Here is a 26792-nt window from a genome sequence, read left to right as displayed (position 1 = left end):
TGATATCTTAAACTGCATGTACCTTAATGAGCTGGAGTGTTGTTCACTGTTAGAAGAAAAACAGTATGAGTTTTGAAGTCACCATCATGCTATTATAAAGTTAGCGACGTGTGTTTATACTTACCAGGAAAATTTCTTCTTACCAACTCCTTTTTTATGATGTGGAATTACAGTGTCATCGCTGTTTTAACGTCACAACGCTATGCAGTGTGGGTTATTCCCTTGAGTACGGTCTGCAGACTTTATGGAAAGTGAGCATAAAGAGCTCAAACACTCGCTGGTTTCACAGGGGACGGCCCTGGGCCCTCACCGACTTAGCGGAAGCACGTGTCAAAGTCTGTGAGTGCTTATTTCAGCCGGTGGCCCCACTCAACCCACGCTGTCATGGCAATACCTCATTCTGATTGGTTGTCTTACATTTCAAGCACCAGTTGATTGGGCAAATTAAAACATGTTTACACAGAGTTAATGATGAAATGTTGGTCTGTCTAACAAAGACGATTTATCTGTCTGATGTGTTGAACAGTTACACTTTTAATTAATTTAAAGGTTTGATTATCATTAGCAGGGGTTTATGATCACACACACACACTTGACATTGGCCATTGTTGAATGATTTCATTAAAATCATGAGAACAAAGCTGCGCAAACCAACCTTGGGTCCTAAAGCCAGGGATACTGGACACAGCGAGGACTAGGCCTTCTTCCATGTTGGTTTGGCAGTTTCATCCTATTCTGTCGAGCAAAGAGCTCTGCTGTGCTGCTCCAGGGGCGGGGATTGTGTCAATAATGCTCCAAAATATCGGAGAAAGTCGTGCATTAAAGGCACCATGCGTCAAACGGGGCCCACATGCTGTGTGCACCGCAACACGGGAGGTGAAGAAAATGCAGGGAGGGCCAACATTTCCTGCACGTGGGGCCCATCTGGCTGCAACTGCTGCTTACTCACAGCAGAGCGTGACAAAGACATTTTATACACAATGTCCGTTTCACATGCAACAGCATCGACATTGTCGTCTCAAATTTTTCTGTATTTTAATGAATTCATTAGTCTATATATCACGTCCTCGCGCAGGCTACTTCCCTCGCCGATGCAGCCCACGTGCACGAGCAGTGCGCGCAGGGCCGGGAGCGCGCGTGGAGGCGGTCCGGGGCTGCCTCGGTTTTCTGTGATCGCTTTTCTGCTGCTGCTACCTCCAGTTAAATAGCTAGGACACGGGAGCGAGCAGACGGCCGTGTGAGGATATACTTTTTTCGGTACCTTGGGATTACGACGCGGAATTGCAGCATCGACGGCCAGCCGCCAGGTAATATCGACACACGCATTTAACCGCCCCTCGTAGATACGCGAAAAGTAAGTAAATGTCCCGTGAAAAGTGTCGTTTTCCAGTGAAGAAGGAGGAGGAGGAGGAGGAAAGGAGAGAGAAGAAGGGGGGGGGGGGTGGATGTGTGGGACGAGCCTCCCTTTGTGCCGAGGCAGGGTCACTGCTCTTCAACGCACAATGTGGACACTCCAGAAACGGCGAGGATCCGCACATTTTCCCCCCGCTGCTCCGCTGGCCCTGCCGTTGACCGTCCCCCATCAGCCGCGCCGTCGGCTGTCTCGGACGAGTCCGGCAGAAACGCCTTCTTCTATGCGTATTTTCTTTGAGTTTAAAACACCGAGGCCTGTTCTGCTTTCCCCTTTTTTTTTTCCTTTTTTAAAATACCCCCTCAGCGGTAACGTAACGCACCCTACTTTCCGCCTCCTCCCCCGGCCTTGTTAACGTTAGCTAGCTCCCAATAATGTTTATGATCGCTTTTGTAGGACGGCTCGGCTTCAGTCCCCCCCAGTCGACCCCTATTGTGTCTTTCAGCCCCGCAAATGTGGACCTACAAGGTTTGACCAAGCAATTAAGTGATGTGTGATATCACACAAACATCTTAACTTGTCCCTGTTTTTATTTTTGGGGACTATAATGCCTCCGCATCGACCCTGGCATCTCAAACGGCTATTGAACCGGGTACATTTTAGCCGTTGATGTCCCTATCATTACCGTGAAACGCCCCCCCGGGAAAGGCGAGCTGTCCGCCACTTCACTTCATCCCTTTGATTAACTTCCTGCCTATCAGATAGCTTATATCTGTCTGCGTTTATATTGCATTTCAAGTGTAACACATCTATTTGAGCCGTGTCTTTGTCGTCTGTGAAGGGGGGGGGGGGGCCTGAATTAATGTTAAACAAAACCGGGGCAGTGCTCGTCTTCACGGATGGTCTCCTCATATTCAAGTGTCCTTTCTAATCTGTCACTGATGAGATGTGTATTACGTTTTGACAAGAACAGCCTGCACGTCTATCAAGAGTTGTTTTATCCATCCATTGGGTCACATCATTGACCCCCAAACCACCATATTATCCAGTATTTGTGTAAAGAAACGGGGAAACCATGACACAGGGCAGCAATATGGTCTTTAGTCTGCTTTATGAATCTAGGCCAGTAAAGCTACTCATATAAAGTCTACCAAACAATTAGCCTGTTAATAAATACAACCCCTAGTAGATCATTAGTGGAGTGGCTTATTATATTCTTTTTAACAAGGGCCATATACATCTGTAATTCGCAGCACTGTAGGCTTTGACAAATGTCTTTTAATCAGCTCACACTTTGCACACGCCTGCTCTGTTTAACTCTCGTCCATATCAAGCTGTACATTGATTAAATTACACCCATCTTACTGTGGCCTCCCTCAAATCTACCCATTTTGCTGAGATGGCACAGGCATGCAGTTTGACATTATATCATCTTTATTGCCCGTCAGAGTGGAAACTTGCCTCGCCTTGCTCACCTTACTTCCATTTCCGTCCATTTCTTCCAGGGCCCACGATGTCCAGCGAAGTGCAGAGACCGGACGACAGCCCCAGCACCAGCGGGGGAAGCTCAGATATTGAACAAAGGGAATCGGTACCACCTGAACAGGAGCGAGAGCAAGCACAGCCCAAAAAGAAGGAGACCAAGATCTCGAGTAAAACCGCTGCTAAACTTTCAACTAGTGCCAAGAGGTAAGAGAAGACACAAAAATGCCTGAATATGGCTCTGGAGAGCGTCATTTACTCAGGGGTTGTTTGTTAAACTAAAGGCCTCTCCCCTTGTGCCCCGAGGGTGTGAAGTTATATAAAAAGACTATAGTCCCACAGGCATTGTCATTTCAAACATCCATGCTATTCAGTGTGACACTAAACCCACAGAAAGGAGGTAACTCGTGCAGCTCGGCACTCGAGAGTCATTGCTGTCATTTGAAAGAGATATTCCCATTCCAGCCTGTTTGTTTTTTTTGAGTAGATGTGTCTCATGCTCTGCAGCACTCTTGTCTCTCCTACATCGCCAACACCACCACCAACACTTACCTCCACCAGTCTTAGCACTTATTCCCAGAAAAAGACAGGCGACGACAGAATTATGCAACCGCATGAGCAAAGGGTTGGCTGAGGCCGCTGAGTCTTTTTATAACAGCGACTGATATTATGAGCATCTCCCTTTTTGTATGTATGTATTTCACTTAAAAGTAGTCTCTATGAGGGCCTTCAGCACAACAAGGCGCTGTAACATGGGGAGGCTTCACTGTTGTCTGAAGGACTGTGTTTATGTTAACGTGAGTTTAGCAGCAGCAGCGCTTGCACTCAGTTGCCCTTCACAGTCTGAATCATCATTTTGCACGGTTATCTGAAATTCTCAAAGCAGTCGCGTTCATCCTCATGCTTGATGTTCTTTTTAATTTTGTCTACGCACCACAGACAAATGACTGCGATGTGAAAGATAGTAAGACATGAAAACTTCAATCAAACAAATTTATGTTGTATTTAAGCTGGAATGAGATCACTGGCTTTACTTAATTTATGCCCTTCATATTGACAGCAAATAAAGTCACTTACAACATGCATGGTGATATTTGGAATATATGAGATGCTCCCAGCTGCTGTGGATACTGTGTTGTTAACAGCTGTAAGTCCACACAGTTGAAAGGTGGGATTAAAAGTAACATTTACCTCCATAACAAGCTTAAGAAAACACTGACTTCATGTGTTACAGAATTGTCCAGATTTACCCTCCCAAACATTGATTTTAACAATAAAATCGTTCTCTTCCAGGATTCAGAAAGAGCTTGCAGAAATAACACTAGACCCGCCTCCAAACTGCAGGTAAGAAGATGTTATCTTTCCAAAGTATTTCTCTAATGACTCATAAGCCTGTATGTACAGATGCTCAAGCTGTAATGGATGTAGACGGCAGAAATGTGCTTCTTTCAAGGCTCCTTGTCTCTTAAAAAGGAAAGGCCACGCTGCAATTCACTCTCTTTTGTCTCCGTTCCCATAATGCTGTTGTTTGTGTTTTTTTGTTTGAGATGGTAATCTCAGGTGAATCAGAGCGAGTGTACCCCATTCTGACGTTGTTGTTGCTGCATAATGCACGCTCCAACCTCTGTTGAAAACACAGCCTTTTAGATCACAGTATTATGGCAGCACTGAAATGGTGGAAAATGAGCGGCAGTGTGACTTTAAAACCTGTTTCGATTCTCGTGTGGTTTCACCCTTGCTTTGCTGGGGATTTACCACAGACAATGGTTATTGTGTGCTACTGCCGCGGCTCTCAGCCCTTTGAGGCAGAGATATGGTCGCTCGCGAGTGGCAGACCTCATGTGCATCAGTCTCTCTTGACATGACAAAAGGAATGCCTTTGGGATGTAGCACAGGAGCCAGCTTTTATTAACTTAAATAACACAAAGTGACACTGATTATGGCTCTGTTTATTACAGCACGATAATTACTCTGTGAATCACACTCCACTGTAAATTAAGAAAGAAAATGGAAGCCAATCCTCGCAAGATTGAGGACACTTGTGGGAGATGCTGATGTTTTCGGACCCTTTTGGATTGGCCGTATTCGTTCATAGGCACCTGCTTAAAATGATTAAGGAAAACAGCTTTGTATGACTCATCTGGCGATTTGGAATTACTACACCCTAGACGGATTTGTTTATTGCATGAATTAATCACCCCTGCTGGGTCTCATCAGAACCCCACCATCATTAACGATAAACATTGAGCTAACCTTTTCATTGCAGCTCACAGCCCAGTTTTGTTATTGTACTGGAGGCTAAAAGAGATGTTGTTTTCCTCGAGGACTCTAATCTATTTCAAACCCCCCTCCCACCCCCCCACCCCCTCCAAAAAAAAAACTAGGTTGGCTCACATGAAGGATTTAGCTGGAGGACACGAGTAAGTCATTTGAAAGTAAAATAATCGCTAGCGGAAATTTCACAGTCACCGTCTTAGTGGGGAACTAGTTGCCTGGGAAACAATTAAGCTTCTTCAAGATAATCCTTTTCTGTGTGTGTGTGTGTGTTCCCTTTCTGTACACTCAAAATGATACCAAAATCTAATAATGTGTTTTCTGTGATGCACCCAAATAGATTAGCCCTCTGTTAACAATGGCGAGGGGGGGGGCGGGGTCAGATGCATCAAACACCAAATTTCTCATGCAAACGATCACAGCACCATTTACATTCTCGCATGAATGAGTGCACACTGCGGAGCTAGTGTCGTCATTTGTATGCCACACGCTCCTCGCTCCCGGCCAGGTTAGCCTGAAAGGTTATTCATTTCATTCCCCGCGACAAATGGAGTCACAGACTGTTGGCCCCCTTCAGGAGGCAGACAGAGAGTTGTGTTAAAGAGATTCACTTTGGTACGTTCAAGAAACGCGGAGCTGGGGGCCAGTCGATGCATGTCATCTCATCTGTTTGTCGGCTGAGGAGCATCTCAGACTCCCTCGCCACTTTGTCCTGGTCGGAGAGCATTTGCCTTCCTCGTCGTGTAGTTAAAATCTGCAGTCTCCTTCGCATCACCTACAATCTCTTCAGTATCGCCTTCAGGGCTGTGGAAGGGATCACGCTGCGTTTCTCTCTGCAAAATGGAGAGCGCTCTGCTTCATGTCTTTCAGTGTAGATGTATGCTTTAACGCCTTTTGAAAGTGTTGAGGAGCTAATTTAGTGAAACATCTGTGGCGGGAGGTGCCCATTTGATAAGTCTAATAAAACGCCCACGCCTTTTCTTCTAGCATCCATCTAAGGTTACTGTGTTAACCCTCAGCTGTATTTAACATCACAAACTGTTGTTACAAGAACCCGTCTGAGCTGATAAATCCCATACTTTCTAATGTTTCCAGGCTTCCTATGACTATGAAGAGTCTGTGATATTAATGCGTAAGTTGTTTTTAAAAAAAAAAAAAAATTACCATACAGTGTGAACAAAACAGTCGTACTTTTAGTGCTATGTCACTACTTGGAAAACGATAGCAAGTATTTAAATTCGTCTCCAAGCTTTATCTCACTCTCGGCATTGTGACAGCTCGCCTGTCACCTTGGCAGTTGTCATGAATCAAATGAACGGGAACGCGTTGAAGCCCAAGAGGATTTGACGTGGCAATTATTCTCACTGTCATACACTTCATGTATATTGTCGATGCAGCTTGTGCTTTTACACCTATTGTTGCAAATGAAGCAGCGTCTGAAAGGAAAAGTGTTTTCCTGCCTGTGACTTGCACAAACATTGCAATAATCTTACTGGGAATAATACTTTGATAAGATACGCTAAAAGAGAAACATGACAGGCTCATTGCTGTTACTGAATTTAAAGATTCAAATTCATGTTGTCGTCATGTAAAAGTGGTGTACTGCTCCGTAGATGGAGAATACAGTGACTGAGGTTGTTTACTTTGATAAGCAAGTGAGTTGACTGTTGTGAACCTAACTGTAGTCTAATATCTACAAAATTCACCTGGGAGCTTTTTTATGCTCACCTTTTTACATTTTTCCCCAAGTACATCCTCTGTGGAAAAGGTTTACACTGGTTGGCTGACATTAGGGCTGCAACTATCAGTTGTTTTCATTATCTGTAGGTTCATTTGTTGATTAATTGTTTGGTCTATAAAATGTCAGAAAATGCTGTCAGAATTACCCTCAAAATGCTTGTTTTGTCTGACCAACTGTCCGAAAGATATTAAATTTACAGTCCTATGAAACACATAAAATGCAGAGAACACTCACAATTTCAGCAGCTGAAACCAATGCATTTGTGGCTTTTTTGCTTGATTAAATGACATAAAACATTATGAAAATAGCTGCAGATGATTTTCGAGCTTTAGCTGAATTGGTTGAAATATTATATCTGCCCACAGATCATAGGAACAATGTGGTAATTCTTGAACTGTGAGAATCATTCTGCTTTATCTCACATTCCATCTCTCCCACATCCGACATGCTCCTGTCTTTTAAAAATACTCCCCTCTGCTTCTCAGTTTATATTTACCTAACACGTTTATTTTGTGCATTCGCATTGCTGCTGTACGACAGGAATTGTTTTAGCTGCATTTGTCATTGCGGTGCCGTGTCTGTGACTGTTGTGACTTGTTACTATGCCTTCCTTGCAATGTTGATCCACCAACGGTGACATTTCAAGCAGAAATCCAAGCAGAAATCCAAACAAAGACACTTTGACATTGTTAAAATAACCTTGCAGTAGTGGACCACTGTGCTGTTTGATGTGTTTATCCTCTTCTCACAGATGGCCAAACAGATACTTTCATTGCTGCTACAATGGAGTGATGGCAGAACAATGTTCAGCAGCTTAAAACATGATAGTAAATGTCAGGTTTTTGTGTCAACCCATCCAGATTCAAAGATGTTGTTTTTTTAAAGCTGCTATTATACACTTGACGTTCAACAATCACAGCAGAATAATCCATTGCAGAAGAGGCAGAAATACCAATTTCTCATCCTGAGGCAGCTCAAATAGATTTAATGCAATGCAACCGCAAGCCATGTTGCATTTTGAGTAACAGGTTCACCCTCCTTCTGTCAGGTTGTCACAAGTCATTCTGGGAAATGTAAGAAACCACTAACTGAAGTGGAAGTAGATAAGATTGAGTTGATATAGCAAAAAAGTAATTTAGAAAACTCATCAGGGGGATTAGCTCCTGTAGTACTTTCAAGAACACGAGGAAACACCATTGTTCTTGCATTGCAATGTAGAACTTGTTAGTCGTTGTATTGTAAGTATAATAAGGACAAATCTAAGATATTTTACATTTTAAGGTGGTTAACTAGTTAGCAGACATGCTAATGTTTGCAGCTTACGTTAGAGCAAACAAACACATTGTTTAATCCGTTCCTCACACTTTTGCTCCTATATTTTTGGTTTTTGAGGACTACAAAAAATAGACACCACCCTCCAAACCCTTTATATCCAGAGCATTCGTATAAATTGACAGATCTATTTGCAGTTGCTAAGCTGTTACTGAACAATCAGTGTTTGGGGAAGGGGTGTAGCAAACTGTCCATTCTTATTATTTTGCATTCTTGGCGTATTGTTTGTCTCTTGATTAGAGCAACAGCTGACTACTTCAAATATAATTCCTCCTTTAGAACAGCTGTGATATATGGCTGGTCTTTGGAACAAATAGCTTTCTTTGGTCCCTGAATTTTCCTGGTGTGATGTAATGCCCCCATGATGCCCAAAGCAGAGCTGTCACTCCCTGATGACATCATGCAAGCTGCAGGGAACAGGTCTCTTCACCAAACACACACAGCTGGTCACTGTATCACATGCTCGCTGGCATAAATCCTTGACATGAATATGTATCTCCATCACCATCAAGTCTACCCAAGAAATGAGTCTCTCCTTATTGTAGGTTCTGACCTCCAATTCTCTTCTGGCTGATGGGATCATCTTCATGTCTGTGAAAGCTGCATATTAGTTTTGTGCCATGCCTCTGGGGGATTATGTGCGAGTGACACACCCAGCATCATTTTTCACAGCGTTACCATTAAGCACAGCAGGGAGGGTTATCAATATTCATGAGGGGGAGGAGGGATGCAGGGAGGGAGGCAAAGAGGGGGGTGAGCTGCAGGACTACCTCATGGGTGTTTGAGATCACTGTATTGTGCATGGTAACGTCAATGAATTATTGTGGGTAGGATCTTTTGCAATGTGAGTAAAAAACGTGAATGCTTTTAGATGACAGCTACATTTGACCTTGGGTGAATCAGCCCTAATCGATGTCTTGTTCCATAATCGCCGCCTTTATAAATATTGATGAATTTTGGGCACCCATCTGTGTCTGACGCTGGCATGTTCCTGACCTTTCAGTGAAGGTCTTGTCCATAGACTGCAGAATCTAAGAACCTTCATGAAGGCAACGCTTCAGAATCGGAATCGCTTTGTTCACCAGGCAGAATAAATAAATAGGGGTCTTCTTGGAGATGTTCGTGCTAAAGAATATCAAACATTTACATAGGCTCGAGGCAGGGTCAGAGACAAGGTCCAGGCAAGATCGACCTTTTTAAAGTTGATGAAATGCTTGTGAGAATAAAGAATAAGGGAGCAAATACAAATGGGAAACAAATTCTTATAAAGTCACATTTTTCTGTTGAGTTGTCATGTGTATATAGAAGCAATTTTAAAAGCAGCTGAATACCTAATTACCAAAGTATTTTTTTAAAGGTTGAAATTAAAACACCATTTTGAGCATTAAGATATTTTACTCTAAAATAGGGTAAATGTATTATATCTTAGATAAATAAAAGTGCCCTCAAAAAGGATCTGAAGACGGGGAGAGAGTCTTACCCAAAGATAAATTATAGCATACAGACTGACAGTGGCAGACTGGGATCTGCTGATTTGTTATGGCCACCATTCTCCTTGTGCACCTATGAAACATCTGCTGAAAATAATTTTCTTCCCGAGCAAACCAATAATTTTTCTCCTCACACAAAGTTTTGAGTGGAAAAGAAATAAATAAGCTCCTATAGAACGACCGTAACATATGCTCTCCCTCTGACACAGGCCTGAGTTTAATTTATCCTTAATGTTTTCCACTGCGGCACTTGTTTGACAGCGAACACGGCCTGCCTTGATTCATGTGTGTCATTGAATTCTCAATGTCCTCATTTGTGAGGTAGTTTTCTGGCAAACATTTGTCCAGAATGTTATTAATGGGTTTGTGGGGAAGCCGAGCATGAAGCACGGCGTGTGGACATTTTGTGGTGGAGTGTTGCCATTACACCGCCCGGTTTCACTGAAGCAGTTTAGGCCATTGAGAATGACTGAATGGTAATCTGAGGCTGACACGAAAGCAAACGGAAGAATCTTTTGGCAAGCGAACAAATACAGTAACTCTGAAGTAAACAATTGCTCCGAGATCCCATTACCCCTGTGACTAGGATCTCAAGACCTAATAGATTTCCCCCTCTAGTCATAAACCAGAGCTCCTGCCAAGAAGATTTAAAGTGTCTTAATGACATATTTGCGGTCTGGGGGGATGAAATGTTAACACTCTTAACATTATGTTTGTAAATGTTGAAATGAATAATTGCCAGTGAATAACATCCAAATTGAATGCCCCTTTTTCTCTGTGCTGATTTGTTTAACCCACAGCTTAAAAAGCTTGTTACATTTCTCTACCTGCAAACCTGGGGGCTGATATGGTGTCAAGGGAATAGACCAACAGAGTATCAGGCTCCACAGCAGATCTGGCAGCTCAGCTTGTCCCGATCACTGACCTTTTGGTAATAAGTCCATCCCCTCGGCCACAGGGCCAAATGGCTGCCCAGAGTGCTTTTGTGGAGGGAGCAGAGAGGCTGAAGAGACTGTCTCTAATTATGACTGAATAGACTTTTGGTGCAGGGCTGTGAAATTAAAAATATTAACATCGCACTCTTGACTAATTTAGTTCATAAATTGCAAGAGGCTGCAGTTTTTGTCTTGGAGGCAAATCTGTTTTTTAGGCAGTTTCCTTTCCTGAAGCAGTGTTCCTGTGAATCCCTGGCCGGCCAGCCAATTTGCATGTCAGCACAAATTCTAACTTGTTTTATTCAAGCAAAGCAAATGTTTATAATTACCCTTCAACAAGACACACACACACTCGCACATACTTTATTTTTATGTTCTTACAGAAATGATTTAGTAAAAGCTGTCCACATCAATTGTGATTTAACATCTCAGACAATGTGCTCTTCAAATGTTTTTTTTTTTCTACCAAATTGCGCAACTTGAGTTTGAGTCATGAGGTCCTCATTTATGAAACTAAAGCTTTTTGTTTCCTTTTTTCTTTTCTTTTTTTTTTTTTACTATTAGTAGTTGTGTCATACTTCACCCTGGGTACACAGCAAGGCTTTGTTGGCTAAGTGATATTTTTATGACTCATGATGTTGTGCAGTTTCCTTTATGCAAAGCCTGTGTATTATGGTAATAATATATGCCCTGCATTATTCATTTGTAGCCAGGGGCAAACATTTGCACTGCATCAGACGCTGGGTGCATGAAGCAGCTCAGATGCAGAGAAGAAAAATGCTTACCGCACCAAAATCTGTTTAACCTCAGAAGCATCTTACTGAATTAAAAAGGAAGACTGAGGATGATAAACAGATCCCCTATTTTATTTACAGCTTTCTTAACATGACTTCAAACCCCACAGAGGACACACTTCCTGAGTGAAAGGCCAGTTCTTCAAACCTCTTTCGAAGTATACTTCCTCAGTTCAGTACTGACTGCTGTTTAGATTGATTCAGGCCAGCATGCGAGGTTGCCCTGCTGTGGGAATAAAATTGTGTTATTCCCTTCGACTTGGAAAGCATGCTACCACCTACTCAACCATTTCCCTTGTTGCTGGATAAACCGTCCGGTCAGTAATTGCAGTATTCATTGTGAAGATGAACAATAAAAGGCTTGATTAAAAAACAAACCATGTCATTTGAGACAATAAAGACAAGAGAACAGAGGAAGGAGGTGTCACCTCGGCCGTTGAGCTGCACAGTAATTGGTCTTGGGGCTCTTTCACGGTCGGGGGGAAAGGAGATTGCTTCATTAAAGTTCCTCTTCTGATAACCGCAGCAGTCACACTGATAGAAAAGAAGATCTTAACTGAATGACGGTGCCATTAGGGAAAAAAGTGCCCGTGGGGAATGAACTGGAATGGCGAATAATGCAGATAATGGCTTTATTTGTGCATGGCGGCATTCACAAGCTCCAAAACATACTGATTCACATTCAATTACTGGTTTACTTTCCTGTTTTATTTATCAGCCCCTTGGTGCAGTTCTTGGCTCAGGCAGCTATTTACCTGCTGCTGTAAACAGCGCGCTGTGTGACAGGCTGCTTTAGGAACACTCTGGTTTTGTGCTTGGTGGAATCGCTGTGTTTTGTGTTTTCACCGTGCTCAGTAACATGTTTGATGACTACATTTGCATGATTTGTTTTTTAACCTTTTATGTGGTTATATTAAAGTGTTATTCCACCTATCTGATCTTTTAAATGTAACCTAATCTACACTCAACCCCTTTAGACTTAAATGGTGGTGTAAAAAGTGTGTAGTAATTTCTCCTTTCACAGAGCACACACGCTGTGGTCGGCTTGGATTCATGCTGTTACAATGGATTCCTACAGAGACCACTTTTTACAGTGATAAAAATAAAATCATACAGGCTTTTCATATCGCTCCTGCAGCACTTGTCCATGCACATGTTCAGTATGTTCCAAACGGTCATTTGCACTGAAATATGACTAAATACATGACTTTCAATCTGTTACAGCTGTCTTTGGAGTTATTTGTCACAGGAACTAAATTCACCCAAACATCCTCATGTTTGGGAAATCAATATCAGTATCAGCTGCAAAGGCAGAAACATTTCTTTGAAAGGGTGTGAATGTTTCTGAGGAAAGAGGTGGAAGAACGTCATTTTACAGTATTTTTACTCTGTGGATTCCTTTTATAAGGCCAGATATTTCACAGATTACCCAACACCATCGCAGCTTCTCACATGCCTGTGAGTTACATAGTTAGTTTTATATAACTGGACAATAGGGTTGGCCACTATATTAAAATTTTCCAATCAGCCACGGTCAGCCCAACACCCGGCAGGTGTGTGTGTGTGCAGGGGTGGCGGAGTCCTCACTAATTCTGTTTGAACAAATTGGTGCCATTAATGTGAAAATCTTAATTTCACTGAAACATTATACAACCTATAGGCTACTCTTCTTCAATTAAACAAAATAAATCAGCTTGAGATGTTGTAAAGAGTCTGATGGCTTCAGACAGGTGGGGATAACATAACTATGCTATTGATCAGGCTGCACAACTGCACATACAGGTTTTGGTCTTATTCTCAAATATGATTCATGAATTGACGTTTCTCAGCACCAACTGATCAGACAGCAGCCACTGAAGACGGTTTAATTTGCCATTTAGTCACTGCCCTGTTTTATGAAAGAATCAGTGAAAATCAGTGCAACAAGAATAAAATGGCAGCTGCCAGTTCCTATTCACACTTGCTTTGAATTGTTACAGGTTAATGAATTACTGAGTTGAATTCTTGAGGAGGTAAATAATTACATTAGTAAAATAAAATGACAATCGGCCAAAAAACAACCCGCAAAGGACTCTAATCGTCGACAGCTGATATACCTGTCCAATCGCCCAACCCTGCTGGACAGTGAGTAAAAAAATCTGCATGTTCTTGAATCATGGACGATGAAGACTACTGTGAATTGACTGTTGCCAGTGCATGCCGTCCTTCACATAGCAGGTAACCAGAGAGGCAGGACTCGTCTGTGAAGCCTTACCAGTGCACTCTTTGAAGCCGTTTGTTTGACAGTGGATAGGTGACTGTATCTTGTTTGTCTAAATGACTTTCTGTTAGACTCTATTGCTACCACACACAGTCATTTTAGGTACACAAGACTGTTTGTTCCTGCGGTTTACCAGCAGATGTGGTTTTAACTCTTGCATTCTTTAATAGTGGTTGCTTGCAGTTTCATCTTTGATGTAAGAACTCAAGTTTATTCTGGCTTGTCATTGCAATCTGGTGTGCCAGATACATTCCTGAAATCAGTTTAGATATCTAAGATATTGTTTAACAATAACATAGAAAAATATTTTTGCTCTCTGTAAATATGATCAGAGTAGATGAATTTACCTTCTGAATTCACCTGTGAGTGGCACAGGCCTATCTCATGACTACATCTCTTTCATCACTTTAACCAGAGCCCTGATGTCTGTTGGAATTGGCTCTGGGTGACAAGATAGGTTAGCGATTTTTGCAGAGATTAGCTCAGCTCTCATGCCGCAAGAGAAAGGTTATCTGTTGGCATTGGCACCAATCTGCAGATTGGCCTGTCTATGAAATAAGGCAATAGGGATGATTAAATGGGCAAAAGACACTCTGGTCTCACATACTGCACTGTATCATGGGGAGGAAAGGTCATTCAATATATATGGAAATTATTACTGCTGTCTGTGATTATGGGGCGCAGCTTGGATAGTTTTCAGGAACTGAGAATGAAAGGTAAAAATGACGAAGGTCTGTGGTAAAGTGTTCCTTTATATTCTATGAACAAACAATTTTCTTAATCCTCCTACTGTGAAAACTGCCTTTGTGCAGTCTCAGGGTTTAAATGTGTCCAATCTCTCTCAGCCTTGTGTGCGCTGATGAGTCTGAACAAGGTCAGCATGAGATGCAATTACTCGCTCCCTCTCAGGTGCCACAAACTACCTTATGACTGAATCATGCTGATGATACAAGCTGCTGTTGATGCTTCATTTAGCGAAAAAATCTGATCTGTACTATTACAAATAAGGATAATTACCAAAAAGGTGAGCTGTAAGTAAAAAAGGACAGTGTGAAGCAGTGGTTAAACACTATTTTGGTGCTCTGTTGCGGAGGAAGCAGCCCAGCTGTCAAAGTGGGTTCTTACATGAGTGTAATCTCGGAGGACAGAGCAGTGGCAAGATTCTCACGGACACCCGCACCCTAATGTATCCCAGACCCTTGAAACAAATGACCTAAATACTCACTGAATCAAGGCATTTGGCTGACAGTGCACTGCAGATGCAGTGTTACTTACACAGAGGTTATTATTACCGCAGCCTTCAACAAAGCCTGTAAGCAGCACTGTTACAGTTAACGTCATGTATTTGTGCTGAGCAGATCAGTCTGCTTGAGGAGAAGATTGTTTTTCCTTAGAGAGCACAGGAGTGACACGTAATGTTTATCTGACTGTCGCTCCCAGTTTCAGGGCTCGGTGTTTACAATATTGTGGGTTTGTTCTTCTTAATGCCTTCATTGACTTCACATTGATTCAATGATACTGATTTTACAGAACCCTCACGTATGAAGAAACGAGCCTGTTGGTTTGGAGTTGCACTTGCAGAATTGAAATTTATATAATGCCTTGATTACCCAGTAATTATTGGGAATTGAATATGTCAGTTGCAGAGCATAATCATCTTCATAGCTATTAACCAGGGTCAATGAGCCACCAGGCATTTAACTTCTGACATTAACCGCGCATTAATTAAAGCCCAGTGAATGTGATCTCATGCAAACTCTCACTGATGCTGCGAATCTTCGGCTCGACGTGACACAACTCGAGCTTCTTGCGGTGGCCACACGGCTCACCTCTCCCAAAACTAATGGCCAAGTGAGAGACTGTCAGATCCTGAAAGAGCTGGCCCTCAACCAGCTGCAACAAAGCACCACAGGAACGCCCGAGCCAGTGGGGGGAGGAGGTCTCCAAGCAACAGCCAGTGGTGGCATGCACATTCAGCTATTGACTTAGCCTTTATCCACAGCCCTTGTGTGGTTGTCAGATCCCCTACAGCAATCTCGTTGCTGTGCGAGGACCTCTGCCATGCCTGCTCATCTCTATCTTTCCATCATGTCTAAGTTATTATCACCACTACAAACTCATCGGCCACAAAAGAAGTGAGCCTCTGCCTCTATTGGAAATGGAATAGTCTGCTGTCTCTTTCACCGTGGCGTCAGGGAAGCTTTTGAATAGTGTAGCGGTAATGGAAGTGTTACTCTGAGGTGTGTGTAGCACAAAAATGTAAGCGCAAGTTTCACAGAGGGAAGATTGCCTAGAGCAAGGAAAATAAGCTGTCTAGTGGTTCTGTCAACAGCAGGAAATGTAGAAGGTAATGTTTGGAGAGCTGGGAGAGTGGTCACAACAAGTTCAATCATCAGCCACATTTGAAAAGACGTTTATATCAATCAATCAGCCTGTCAGGTTCACGCTGCCTAATTACAAGCCAAACAGGACTTGTAATCAAATGTAATATAGACTCATAAGTAAAGGCGGGTGTGTGAAATGAATCAGTTTGTACGACGAGTCGTCTGACCACGTCTGAAGTGTTTATAGTGAGACGGGTGAAAAGCTAGCTGTCAAAGAGAGAGGGGCGAGACGCAATACTTATAGACAATCTTTCCTCGAAGGCATCGTAGTGTTGCAGTCATTCATATGAACAAAAAGTGCTGGAGGTAATTCTGTGAAGAATGAAATCAGAGAGCTTGAGAGAAAAGTTTAACTACTTACTCCCCTCCGCACACCTGGCAATCACTGCCTGCAGTGGACGTGCTTGTCGGATTGAAGCATGCGCCTCAAGGCTGCCCTCTCTTAGCGGGCATTCAGACCGAAAACACGAGGGGCTGCTTCAGGTGCTGGTGAGACATGTTTAGTTAAAGTAACAGATCCGTGAATTTGAAGGTTTATCAGATGCCAGAACGCTGCACAGTAGGTTATAATACACACTCAGACAGGATTTTACAGCTCTTCTTTTATCTTTGGTCTCAACGATCATGAAGGACAGTAGAAATGCAGTGTTCACGTTACAAAGTAATCCATCAGGAATGTTGGCTTGTATGCATTTTTTGGGCCACTGCAGCATCTTGCTGTATGATGTTGCATTGCAGCAAAAGGGTCAACTTTCCTGTGCCCTCACCCCCGTTTTCACCCCCACTGAGTCACCGAACTGGCCGCATTCAAATGAATGGGCGGCGTCGTTCTGAACGTATTTTTTAATGTTATTTTTGTGCAGATTTGGGTATTATGATAAATGACAAGGAGTCACATCTATGGTTGTTTGACAGGCTCCAGATCTCAAGAGATACTTTTGCATGATTGCATTCATCTGCAGAGAGACAATAGATACTGAAGAAACTATTGGACAGATGAATCAGTTAGTCAAAGAACTCCTGGGACTATTAAAATTAGAATTTCTTTAGGCAAGGACAGCCCTTCAAGTAGGCCATTTATTGAACAGAGTTTTGGCAACCTGACATCTTTAAAACTGACAGAAATATGGAATTCCTCTGCTCCAATTTAATGTCTGCTAAATAACACAACAGAAGAATGCAAGAACAGCTGAATATGACCAGCAGTTCGTACTGCGGTTTGTCCTCACTTTATATTGTTATGACAGGCTTTCTAAGCGCAAGTAACTGCTGGCTATCATATGTCAACATCTGTCTCTGGGTGCCTATAAATCCCTGTATTTTGAGGTCATTTCCTGTAGTTGGTTCAGATGCTCTCTGTCTGACCAAAATGCAACACAGTTTGTTTGGAAGAGAAACAAAACCTGTAATTTCTGGGTATTTGATGCCATTTGGTCATATAGGGGTAGCAACGCTTGTGCCGGCCAAAATAAATGAAACCAATATTGTTAATACTCTTTGAATAAACCTCCCTAACGTGTTTAATGTCAATATTAATGCCTTATTTGACAGCTATGTCCTTTTGTGCAGCAAGCTTATGTGTGGAAGTTATCAATTACTGCAGTACCAGTTTAAGTATTAGGTTTACAAAGACAAATGGCCAGTATGTGTCCCCTTCTTACTTATGCACCAACAATGTCATGCATGGTCCTTTCTTTGCTTTTGTTATTTTATTTTCTCTCTCACAAGAAATTCCAAGATTTCCTTTGTGCCTGAAACAACACAAGTCCAGATTGGCCTTATCGACAGCGTATTTTGAAGTAATTCCCCAGAGAAGAAGTAATCATAATTAGCTAATTAAAGAAGGCTTAAGAGACGGGCAGAGTGAAAGAGTGGCAAAGTAGATTAGTGGAAATTTGCATGTGTTGACACTGAATTTTTTTTTTTCAACCGAAGGAGGAAGGAAATGTCTAATTTCTATTTATGGTGAATGATCTGTTTTCGAGGGCATGCTTAGAGCCAGATGCTGCTTTTAACAGTTTGCTGTTTGAGGTTATTACACAGTTGCGTTCAGGAAATCTCTGTCTAAGATTATTGGTTTATGTCTAAATAAAAGTGAACAGTAATGCAACAGCCTTGAGTGAAAGCAAAACCCTGTGTGTCGGGCAGTGCGCATACACACATTTGTAAGCACATCTGCCAGCAGCTAAGGGTTGGCGTTAAAACACCATCCCTGGTAATTACATGAAATCGGAGGGATTGTTCATTGTCCCGGGCTTTGTGATCTGGACATTGTCCCGGTCTCTTCCTGGCTCTGCGCCAGCTCAGGGTCTTACCACAAACAGCAGTGGGGGAGGGAGCCCTTAATATGGAAATGGCATTAATTACTGAGCCTATACAACAGATGTGACCTTCAGCCTCCACTCTGCATAAATACTCATCTCATGAAAAAGAAACTGGCTTGAATGTGAAATCATTTTGCACTGGTTGGCTCATAAATACTGTTTTACACGGTATCTCTTTTCTTATTATGTAAAAGTCTTTCAATGTTTGGTTTACTGAACACTCCGTTAAATGCTTAAACTGGTTCACTGGTGTGTGCTTCAGTAACTCAACTCCCAATAGCAGGTGATCTAATCTTCTAATCAAAAATTTGAAAGATAATCTAAATCCTACTAAAATAGCCTTGAACTAAAAACCCTCAAACCTCCACGGCTCCGGCATTCCCCAAATCTCCGTCATTAACTTGTCAGAAGCTAGCATTTACCGCCTGAGCTGCTCTTTCTCCCAAATCTCTGTCAACCCGCCGGCAGTTTGAACACCAGGCTGTCGATTCCAATGCGCCGTACTGATTAACATATTAACACGTCCTTTGTTTCAATTTTCTAGCGCTGGCCCCAAAGGAGACAACATCTACGAGTGGAGGTCGACCATCCTGGGACCCCCGGGCTCCGTGTACGAGGGAGGCGTCTTCTTCCTGGACATCGCCTTCACACCAGACTACCCATTCAAACCCCCCAAGGTCAGCAGCCAGTAGATATAACTGTTAAAATATTTAGATGTTTGAGTAGCTGACCATGTATCAACTTCCTGCACAGGAAAAGTGTGGAGACTATATCTGGGTCATTTAATGATCTGGAGAAGTTAAGACATTGAATGTGTGTTGAACACAGATTGGCCTGTAGTGATACACACACTGGATGACCATATCACCATAGACGCACAGTCACGTTATATTTTATACTTTTTGTGCAAAATAATTTGCAGTTAGATGTCGCCACCTGGACTGTCACTACTAACAGGTACAGAGCAACATTAGTATTTGTCAGAGCTACGTCTCTGGCCATCGGAGGAATTATTCCAAAATATCTGGCTCTTTAGCTGCTAAACCTTCCACTATGTATGCAGGTAGTGTAAAAACAGCTGTGTGCTGTGGATGAAAACGACGCTGATGAGAGCAGTGAGAGAGAACCAAAGCAGTTTAGTCGTGGGCTGGAAAACCAAAACGCTGAGCTGAAAGACACTGAAATGCTCCGTAGAGCTGAGGGGAACTGCAGAATCAGGGGTTATGAAGGGATTATAAAAATATAGATTATAGCCGCTTTAATTTACATTTTTGAGGAGAACAAAATGGCACACATTTTCAGATGTGCACAGTCTGTCTGCTTTCCCATGAAAATGAGGGTTGTCGGAACAGACTCTCATTATCTTACATTATATGGGTCACGGTTTTTCAAGTAGCCCTGTGGTAGACTGGCAACTCATCCAGGGTTTACCCTGCTTCAAGCTCTGCGTCTACTGGATTAGGCTCCAGCCACGGACGATTTGTTGATTGAAAATGTCCTTGTGGATTGGTTGACAGGTTGGAGTGTGGCAAGGGAGCTGAATTGTCATAAGAGTTTGGGGCTTTGGTTAGTTTGTTTACAGGTCACACGCTTAAATCACAAGTCCTGGTCCAGGCATGACCAGACATCTCTCTAATTATCCTCCATCAGAGAGGAAGCAAGCGAGAATAAAAACAAAAATGTTTTTTATTTGTTCCATGTTTAATTGTGGTTACTAAATAAAAGATACTGAATGCTGAAAGGTGGTGATGACTGACTGGTTACCTTGCATACTGATGACCTACTTTACTTCAAAATCAGTATATTGTTGTTGTGGGGGGGTGTGACAGGGAGTGATGAGGAAAGTGCAGCGCAGACAGATTGCACCAACTTCAAGGTAATTCCCACAAAATAATGACCTATAATAGCCAGTAAAGTTAATTATTATTCAGCTTTTTTGCCAAATCACATTGTTTCATTGCAGCCCGGGAGCAAATGTGTGGAGATTGGGGACCTCCGCTGTACCGGATAAGCGGGTATAGAAAATGAATGGATAGGTGTGCTGATGCAGTGTGACTTTTATGTATGTTGATGACAGCGTAATGTGAGAAAAATGAGTTCAAGGAAGTTGCCAGTAGAGCACATTATATCACACTGGTGGAGCACTGCAGCTTTTTGACACAGCTTCTTTACAGCTTGGTTTGCACTTTTCCACACTTTTTTGTTTTGTGAATAATCGTCGTGATTGGGGCTTAAAATCTGGGTCGACCTGCTTGATGCCCCCCTCTGAAGAACTCCTTGTCTTGTTTTATGTGGTGTTGTCTGCAGAGCACTTTTAAGGATGTTGAGTGGATGTCATTATTGAACACGCAGACCGTCAGGGCCAATCTCCCCTTTAGTTTGCAGGGCACCCCATTACCCTTTCACTTGGCCTTCATTTTCTCTCCTCTCTGTTATGCACACCCCTCCCCATGCTCACTCGCCCTCTTCTCTCCCTCTTTCTCGCTCTTTGTGCTGTGTAACCACCAGCTCTGTGTTTGACAGCAGACTCAAACAAATCCACAGGCTCCAGCCCAGCTTTCTGTTGCCAGAGGGACTTGAGTGTTTCCGTCCCCTCCAATACCTCCTACCCCTCCAACACACTATGATCTACAGCCAACACCCCCCACCCCCCCACACACACACACACCAAACCCTTCGGCCTGTAGCTGCCATACACTCCCTCACTCCAGTGAAGCTCAGATAGTGAATGCACTCAGACCTCAGACTTGGGAATTTTGAACCCAGAACCCGACTTTTAAAATCTCAAGACTCTAAAAGAGAAACAAGAGCTGACAAGTTCACCAGGTGGATGCGTCTCTGTCTCTGGACTCAGGAGAATCTGCAGAGGCAGTGGGGGTGGAGGGCTTGGTTATTTATAACGTCCTGCCCTGTGTGACATTTCTTTTTTTTTTTGGTGGGGGGGTGGGGATGCCAAGGCTCATTAGAGGTTTCCTTTGGAGGGTCGGGGTCAGGAGGGCCAGATGTTAGTGATTGGTCCTGACACCACTGTTTGCCCCACTGCTCCAAACACATGTCAAGCTCAAATCCAAGCGAGACGCACTAAATAAACAGATGAGATGAGCACAGGTAACATTAGTCTGCATGTTATGGGCTGTTTACTGTGTTATTGTTGTGGTGCTTTGATTTTACACCATGCTGCCCTCTGTTGTTCAGTGTGATTGAGTAATATATCATGAGGGTGCTATAGGAGGTGTTACTCTCTGACTAGATGGAGTAAATGCTGTTTTCAAGCCATCAAGAAACACAGAAACCTAAAAATCTTAATAATACATGGTTCACTGACTGTAATAAAAGACATACTGTGTATTTGTGGCTTCAACCAGCAGCAGTGACAAATGGTGTTAAATGGCGCTCAGTGGAGCGATCCGGCAGGCCCATTACACTGATACTGATGCTGATACATCAGTGTTAATGTGAATAAAAGAGAAAACGGAGGTGAAAGGTGCACAGCAGCTTTTAACTGTCCTCCATGTCTCACCTATCATTACCCCCAGTTATAACGAGCTTCTCCACCTGCCAGACTACCCAGCAAATGATCTCTCTTTAAGGGTTGAAAACTAATTTCCTGGAGACATCCAGAGTCACAAATTATCTACTGCTTACATGCTCCTATTTGAGGTTTGAACAGATCACTTTCTTTTCTCTGCTGGTCTCTGTTATCTGTGGTCGTACTAGTGTGTGTATGTGTGAATGTTGCTGTACATCTGTAGTAGTTAATGTTGGTTGCTTTAAGTGGTGGCAGTTATGGAATTAATTAAATCCCATTTTTTATTCAGTTTATTGTAAGTTGCTCTGAAAAAGAGAGAAAAATTACAGTAACGATTAATTATTCATCAAATCTGCTGCAGATCAGTAATCATGTTATACTTACTGCTACTTAGCTGTAGCTCTGTGTGTTTGTGTCGAATGCTTTAATTTCATCATCTAACCCTGACTGAACATTATTTTGTGGCAATATACCATGACTGCATCCTTTGCAGTGTCATAAATTGTAATGCATTGTTTCAGTGTAATACACTGAAACAATAAAACAATGGTCTCTTATTGAAGGTCAATGAAGCAAATATGGCGCCTTTAATGTGGCCACATTCTTGACTCAGAAGGTCATCGTTCAAGTTCAAATCATTTTTAGTTTGACTGTTACATCAAAGGTAGTGTTGCCTTTGATTGCAGAGACGTCCAACAATGAGAAGATCAATACCGCTCTTCTATTTTGTCTGTTGAATATTAAGCTGCAGCCAGAAGATGGTTAGCTTAGCTTAGCTTAAAGACTGTAAGCAGTGGAAAGCAGCTAGCCGGGCAAAGCGAACAAAGGCTAATGTGTGGAAATTTGAGGATTTATCACCAATCTACTAACAATTAATTATTTAGCTCTAGAGGTTCTGGTGGACTTTTTTTTTTTTACTTCGGACAGAGCCAGGCTAGCTTTCTGCTTTCAGTCTTTAAGCTAAGCTATGCTAATCGCCTGTTGACTTTCGCTTCGTATTTAACGAACAGATATGAAAGTGGATTTCGCTCTTCTGAATCGTCATTTCCAAAATGAAATAATTCATAATTAATTCAATAAATGTAAGGGCTTTGTGTTAAAATGGCCACATCCTTTCATTTTAGTTGTTTCCTGGTTATTTTGTAAGGTACAGTATTCTCTTTCTTAGGTTTGTTTAAGGTAACGCTCTATTAAAGTGTAAACAACAAGAATTCACATCTTTTCATCTGGATTTTCACTTCCTATATGTCGTTGACTTTTCTTTGCACCACCAGTGTCGCTGTTATAAAGTCCTATTTTCTTGTGTTTGGCAAATGAGAACATTCTGTTTCTAAATGTCTGAACTGTAGTACTTGTGTGTCTGCAGGTAACCTTTCGTACCAGGATCTATCACTGCAACATCAACAGTCAGGGGGTGATCTGTCTGGACATCCTGAAGGACAACTGGAGCCCCGCCCTCACCATCTCCAAGGTGCTGCTGTCCATCTGCTCCCTGCTCACAGACTGTAACCCAGGTAAGACCAACATCTTGATGCATGGCCTTTTGACATTTGTTGAATGGTATTATGAGACTTTTGTGTGAGGTAAGTAGGTGAGGTGAGTGGCAGTAAGAGCTCTCTTTATCCACCGTAGTAAGACGTAACTGATCCGTTACACAGAACAATTGCTCTCAAATTGCCTCTTTTCCTGTTCTTTGAATGTAATGTTTATTTTCACTCAAGGCCAAATTTCAAGTTGACACGCAGTCAAAATTATGTTTCCAGACTATTAAAGGTGTATTGAGTAAAGCCATGACCAATTCAAACCCTCATTGTTTCCCAAGGCCGTCTAACACTGACAGATCTTTGGCACCGTCGGTGGCCTGAAGTTGTAAATAATAAAAACACATTTTCACAGCAAGCGAGCTGCTTGGAGTGGAGAGTGTTTAATGAAAAGCTAATATTATCATTTATGATACTATAAAACACTACTCATAATTTGTCATTCACTTTTTTGGCTTGAGAACAACATGTCGTGCATCACTGCTCACCCTCATAAAGTGGCTGAAAGTGTGAATAGGTGGGAGGGGGGTGATTGCAGGCTGGAAAATAAGTGTAAAAAGCAAGAAAGTTCAGTATATGTGAGCAAAATGGAAGCCAGACGAGTTATAAAAAATGCTATGATAAAATACTTGAATTTGCAAATGATAATTGATAACTGTACATTTGAAGAAACTTTCAAAAGAAAACAGTTTGGGAAAGTTTGCCGAAAAGCTGAGCTGCAGATTTACTGAGACTTTCTTTTGAATGCAACCGCTCTTTATATATATATATATATATATATATATATATATATATATATATATATTCTCATTTACTCGATTGTGCCCGCATTGTGATCAGATTTAATATACAAACTAGATAAGCGAGGCCGTCGGAATTAACAACAAACATGTAATGTCCCAGGTGAAGAGAAGCAATGCCAAGGTCAGGCATCATTCATTTTTAAATCTCGTTTTGCGGGGAGGAAGACCTGCTAGTTACAGCTACTACTTGCTGGGTTTGTTTTAAGTTTGCAGGAAGAGGCGAACATTTCATAAGAATGATGTTAAGAAATAAAAAGACACGTGAATCAGATGTCATTACCCAGATCATGTTAATACCAGGTGTTAATGAAGCTTCTGAGGCACAATCTTACATCTACATATGGTAAAAAAAAAAACAATTACAGATTGGGCCTTTTCATTTAATATTTGAAAGGCTGTGTTCGTCATTTACAAATTGTGTTTAAAAATTAAAATTATTTGCATGCATAACTAAAAACACTGCTTGTTGGCATGTTCACATCCATCTGTTTACAGTATCACGGTGTGTGATTCCCGCCAAGTCGAGTGAATAAATAATGATAATGATTTCTACATATTCTGTCTCTCTCTGTGTCTTTGTGCCTTTCAGCCGACCCTCTGGTGGGAAGCATCGCCACACAGTACCTGACCAACAGAACAGAGCATGACAGAATAGCCAAACAATGGACGAAGAGATACGCCACATAGAGCCCCCTCCTTTACCTCCCTCCCCCTTCACTGTACCTCTCTCTACCTCTCGCTCTCACCCTTAGTCTGTCAAAGCACACTCACTAAGTGCAACGGTATACCTGCCCTCCTATCACCCTCCTCCTCCTCTTCCTCTTCCTCCTGCACCCCAACATTTTATCTACCTTTTCTGTGTAAAAAAAAAAAAAAAAAAAAAAAAAAATCAAACAAGACAAAAAAATGTCCTTTGTTCCTTGTTGACTTGAAAGCTTCTTTTTTATACAAAGAGTAGATTGGGATTTTTATTTTCCAATATCTGAATGTTGGAAGTATTGTATTGGAGAAAAAACACAGAATATTATAATTATCATACGCATTGTCCTCCAGCTATACAGTATGTATTCTCATTTTCTTAGTGGCACCTGGAACAAACATGCAGAATATATGCTTTTACTTTGTTTTTCCTTGTTTTTTTTGTTTTTTTGTATTTGTCATCAATATGTTATCTGCATGGAACAGGAAGGTTTGCGTCAATGGATCCTTCATGCTTTTTAACTTCCTCTGATTTTGTTTGTACTGTATGTATTTTTTCAAAGGCTTTTGAGGCAGACCACAAAAGTATAGGTCTGCCTGTGAAAGAGGCAGGACTTGTATATTTACTGGCTACCCGCCACCTCTGCAATTGCAGAGTGGTTTGTTGTGCACTTGTATTACTGAAGCACCCAATAAAACACACTGTGGTTGGCTTGTGAGAAAAAAAAGCTCGACTCTGTCTGGGATTTGTGTTTGACTGCAGTCTCTACAAATATTTACACCTATTCAGTGACCTTCCATTCTCTCAGTCCAACTCTCAACTCAGGCCTGTTTTTATGTCTCTCACACGCACCTGATTATAAAACTTTACAGTCGGAAACATCAGCTCAAATACAATAAACTTCTTATCAGGATATCTGCTGGAGTTGGGTGTGGCTAATAATGACTGTAGCTTTTATTACCTCTATCAAGGAGGTGTGACGTTGTCAGCTGTTAGTCCCTCGTCTGCAGGATATTTCCATCTCTGTTTAATTCTGTGGATAGACTTTTGGGCGTGATTGTGTTTTGGCAATGAACCAGATCAGGGATCTCCTTTTGAGCTCGACCACAATTCTGAGGATAAAAAGTCAAATTAGGGAGTAAGAATGAACTAACTGAAGTACTCTTGTTTACTGTAATTAAACAGCTTTTTGATGTAGTGTTTAAGTAACCACTTCCAAACTGAAATATCTCAACAACCTTTTGAATGCAGAATTTGCTGCAGATATTCATGGTACCTTGCATGGACGGTGAACCCTGATGCCACCATGAGGTTGACATTTGTGGTTTTAAGTGAAATGTCTCAACGCCAATTGGATGGACTGCCATGAAATTCGGTGCAGACGTTTGAATTACGATCATTTTTGGTGATCCCTTTCATCGCCAACATCAGGTCAAAATGTCAGTTTGTCCAATACTTTTGTGTTTATGACCAAACACCTGCAGAACTAATGACATTCTCATCAACCTCAGCTATATCTTTACTTTTACATGTGCTAATGTTAGCATGCTAACACACTAAAGTGTTGAATTTGAAATATCCTCTTTCCTCATCATCAAACCCCGGCTCTGCAGCTGTCTTTGCTAAACGCAGAGGGAGAAAGCCTTTGCTTGTACGCCGGATCATACGGGACCCTACTGCCTCTCATGGTTAGGCTAGATGCAGTACCCTGCTTTGTAAAGTAGTCTGACATAATGTAATATCCTGAGGCACTGACTGCTTTGAATGAAGAGTTGCTGTATTTCTTGCATTGCAAGAGTTTCACACACAATCTGCACCGGCTGGCACACCGCTTTTCACCTGTGAATGTAAC

General features: G+C 42.0%; 1 protein-coding gene across 1 annotated transcript; it reads left to right on the top strand.

The window, feature by feature from the left end:
• Positions 1–1220: 1220 nt before the first annotated feature.
• On the top strand, positions 1221–25134 carry LOC139290851 (ubiquitin-conjugating enzyme E2 E2). Its single transcript, XM_070912718.1, has 6 exons — positions 1221–1307; positions 2857–3040; positions 4127–4177; positions 18912–19044; positions 23263–23410; positions 24830–25134. Exons 2-6 carry the CDS (start codon positions 2865–2867, stop codon positions 24925–24927), a joined length of 606 nt encoding a protein of 201 aa, XP_070768819.1. The 5' UTR covers positions 1221–1307; positions 2857–2864; the 3' UTR covers positions 24928–25134.
• The last annotated feature ends 1658 nt before the right edge of the window (positions 25135–26792 follow it).

The sequence above is a fragment of the Enoplosus armatus genome, chromosome 9 (assembly GCF_043641665.1).
Source record: "Enoplosus armatus isolate fEnoArm2 chromosome 9, fEnoArm2.hap1, whole genome shotgun sequence".
Classification (NCBI taxonomy): Eukaryota; Metazoa; Chordata; class Actinopteri; order Centrarchiformes; family Enoplosidae; genus Enoplosus; species Enoplosus armatus.
This window is presented reverse-complemented; position numbering and strand designations above follow the sequence as displayed.

Bases quoted from the DNA above. Each gene is read 5' to 3' on its own strand.
- LOC139290851 (XM_070912718.1), top strand. From the start codon at position 2,865: ATGTCCAGCGAAGTGCAGAGACCGGACGACAGCCCCAGCACCAGCGGG. The intron at 4,178-18,911 runs GTAAGAAGATGT...TCAATTTTCTAG, and splicing joins GACCCGCCTCCAAACTGCAG to CGCTGGCCCCAAAGGAGACA. The intron at 23,411-24,829 runs GTAAGACCAACA...TGTGCCTTTCAG, and splicing joins GCTCACAGACTGTAACCCAG to CCGACCCTCTGGTGGGAAGC.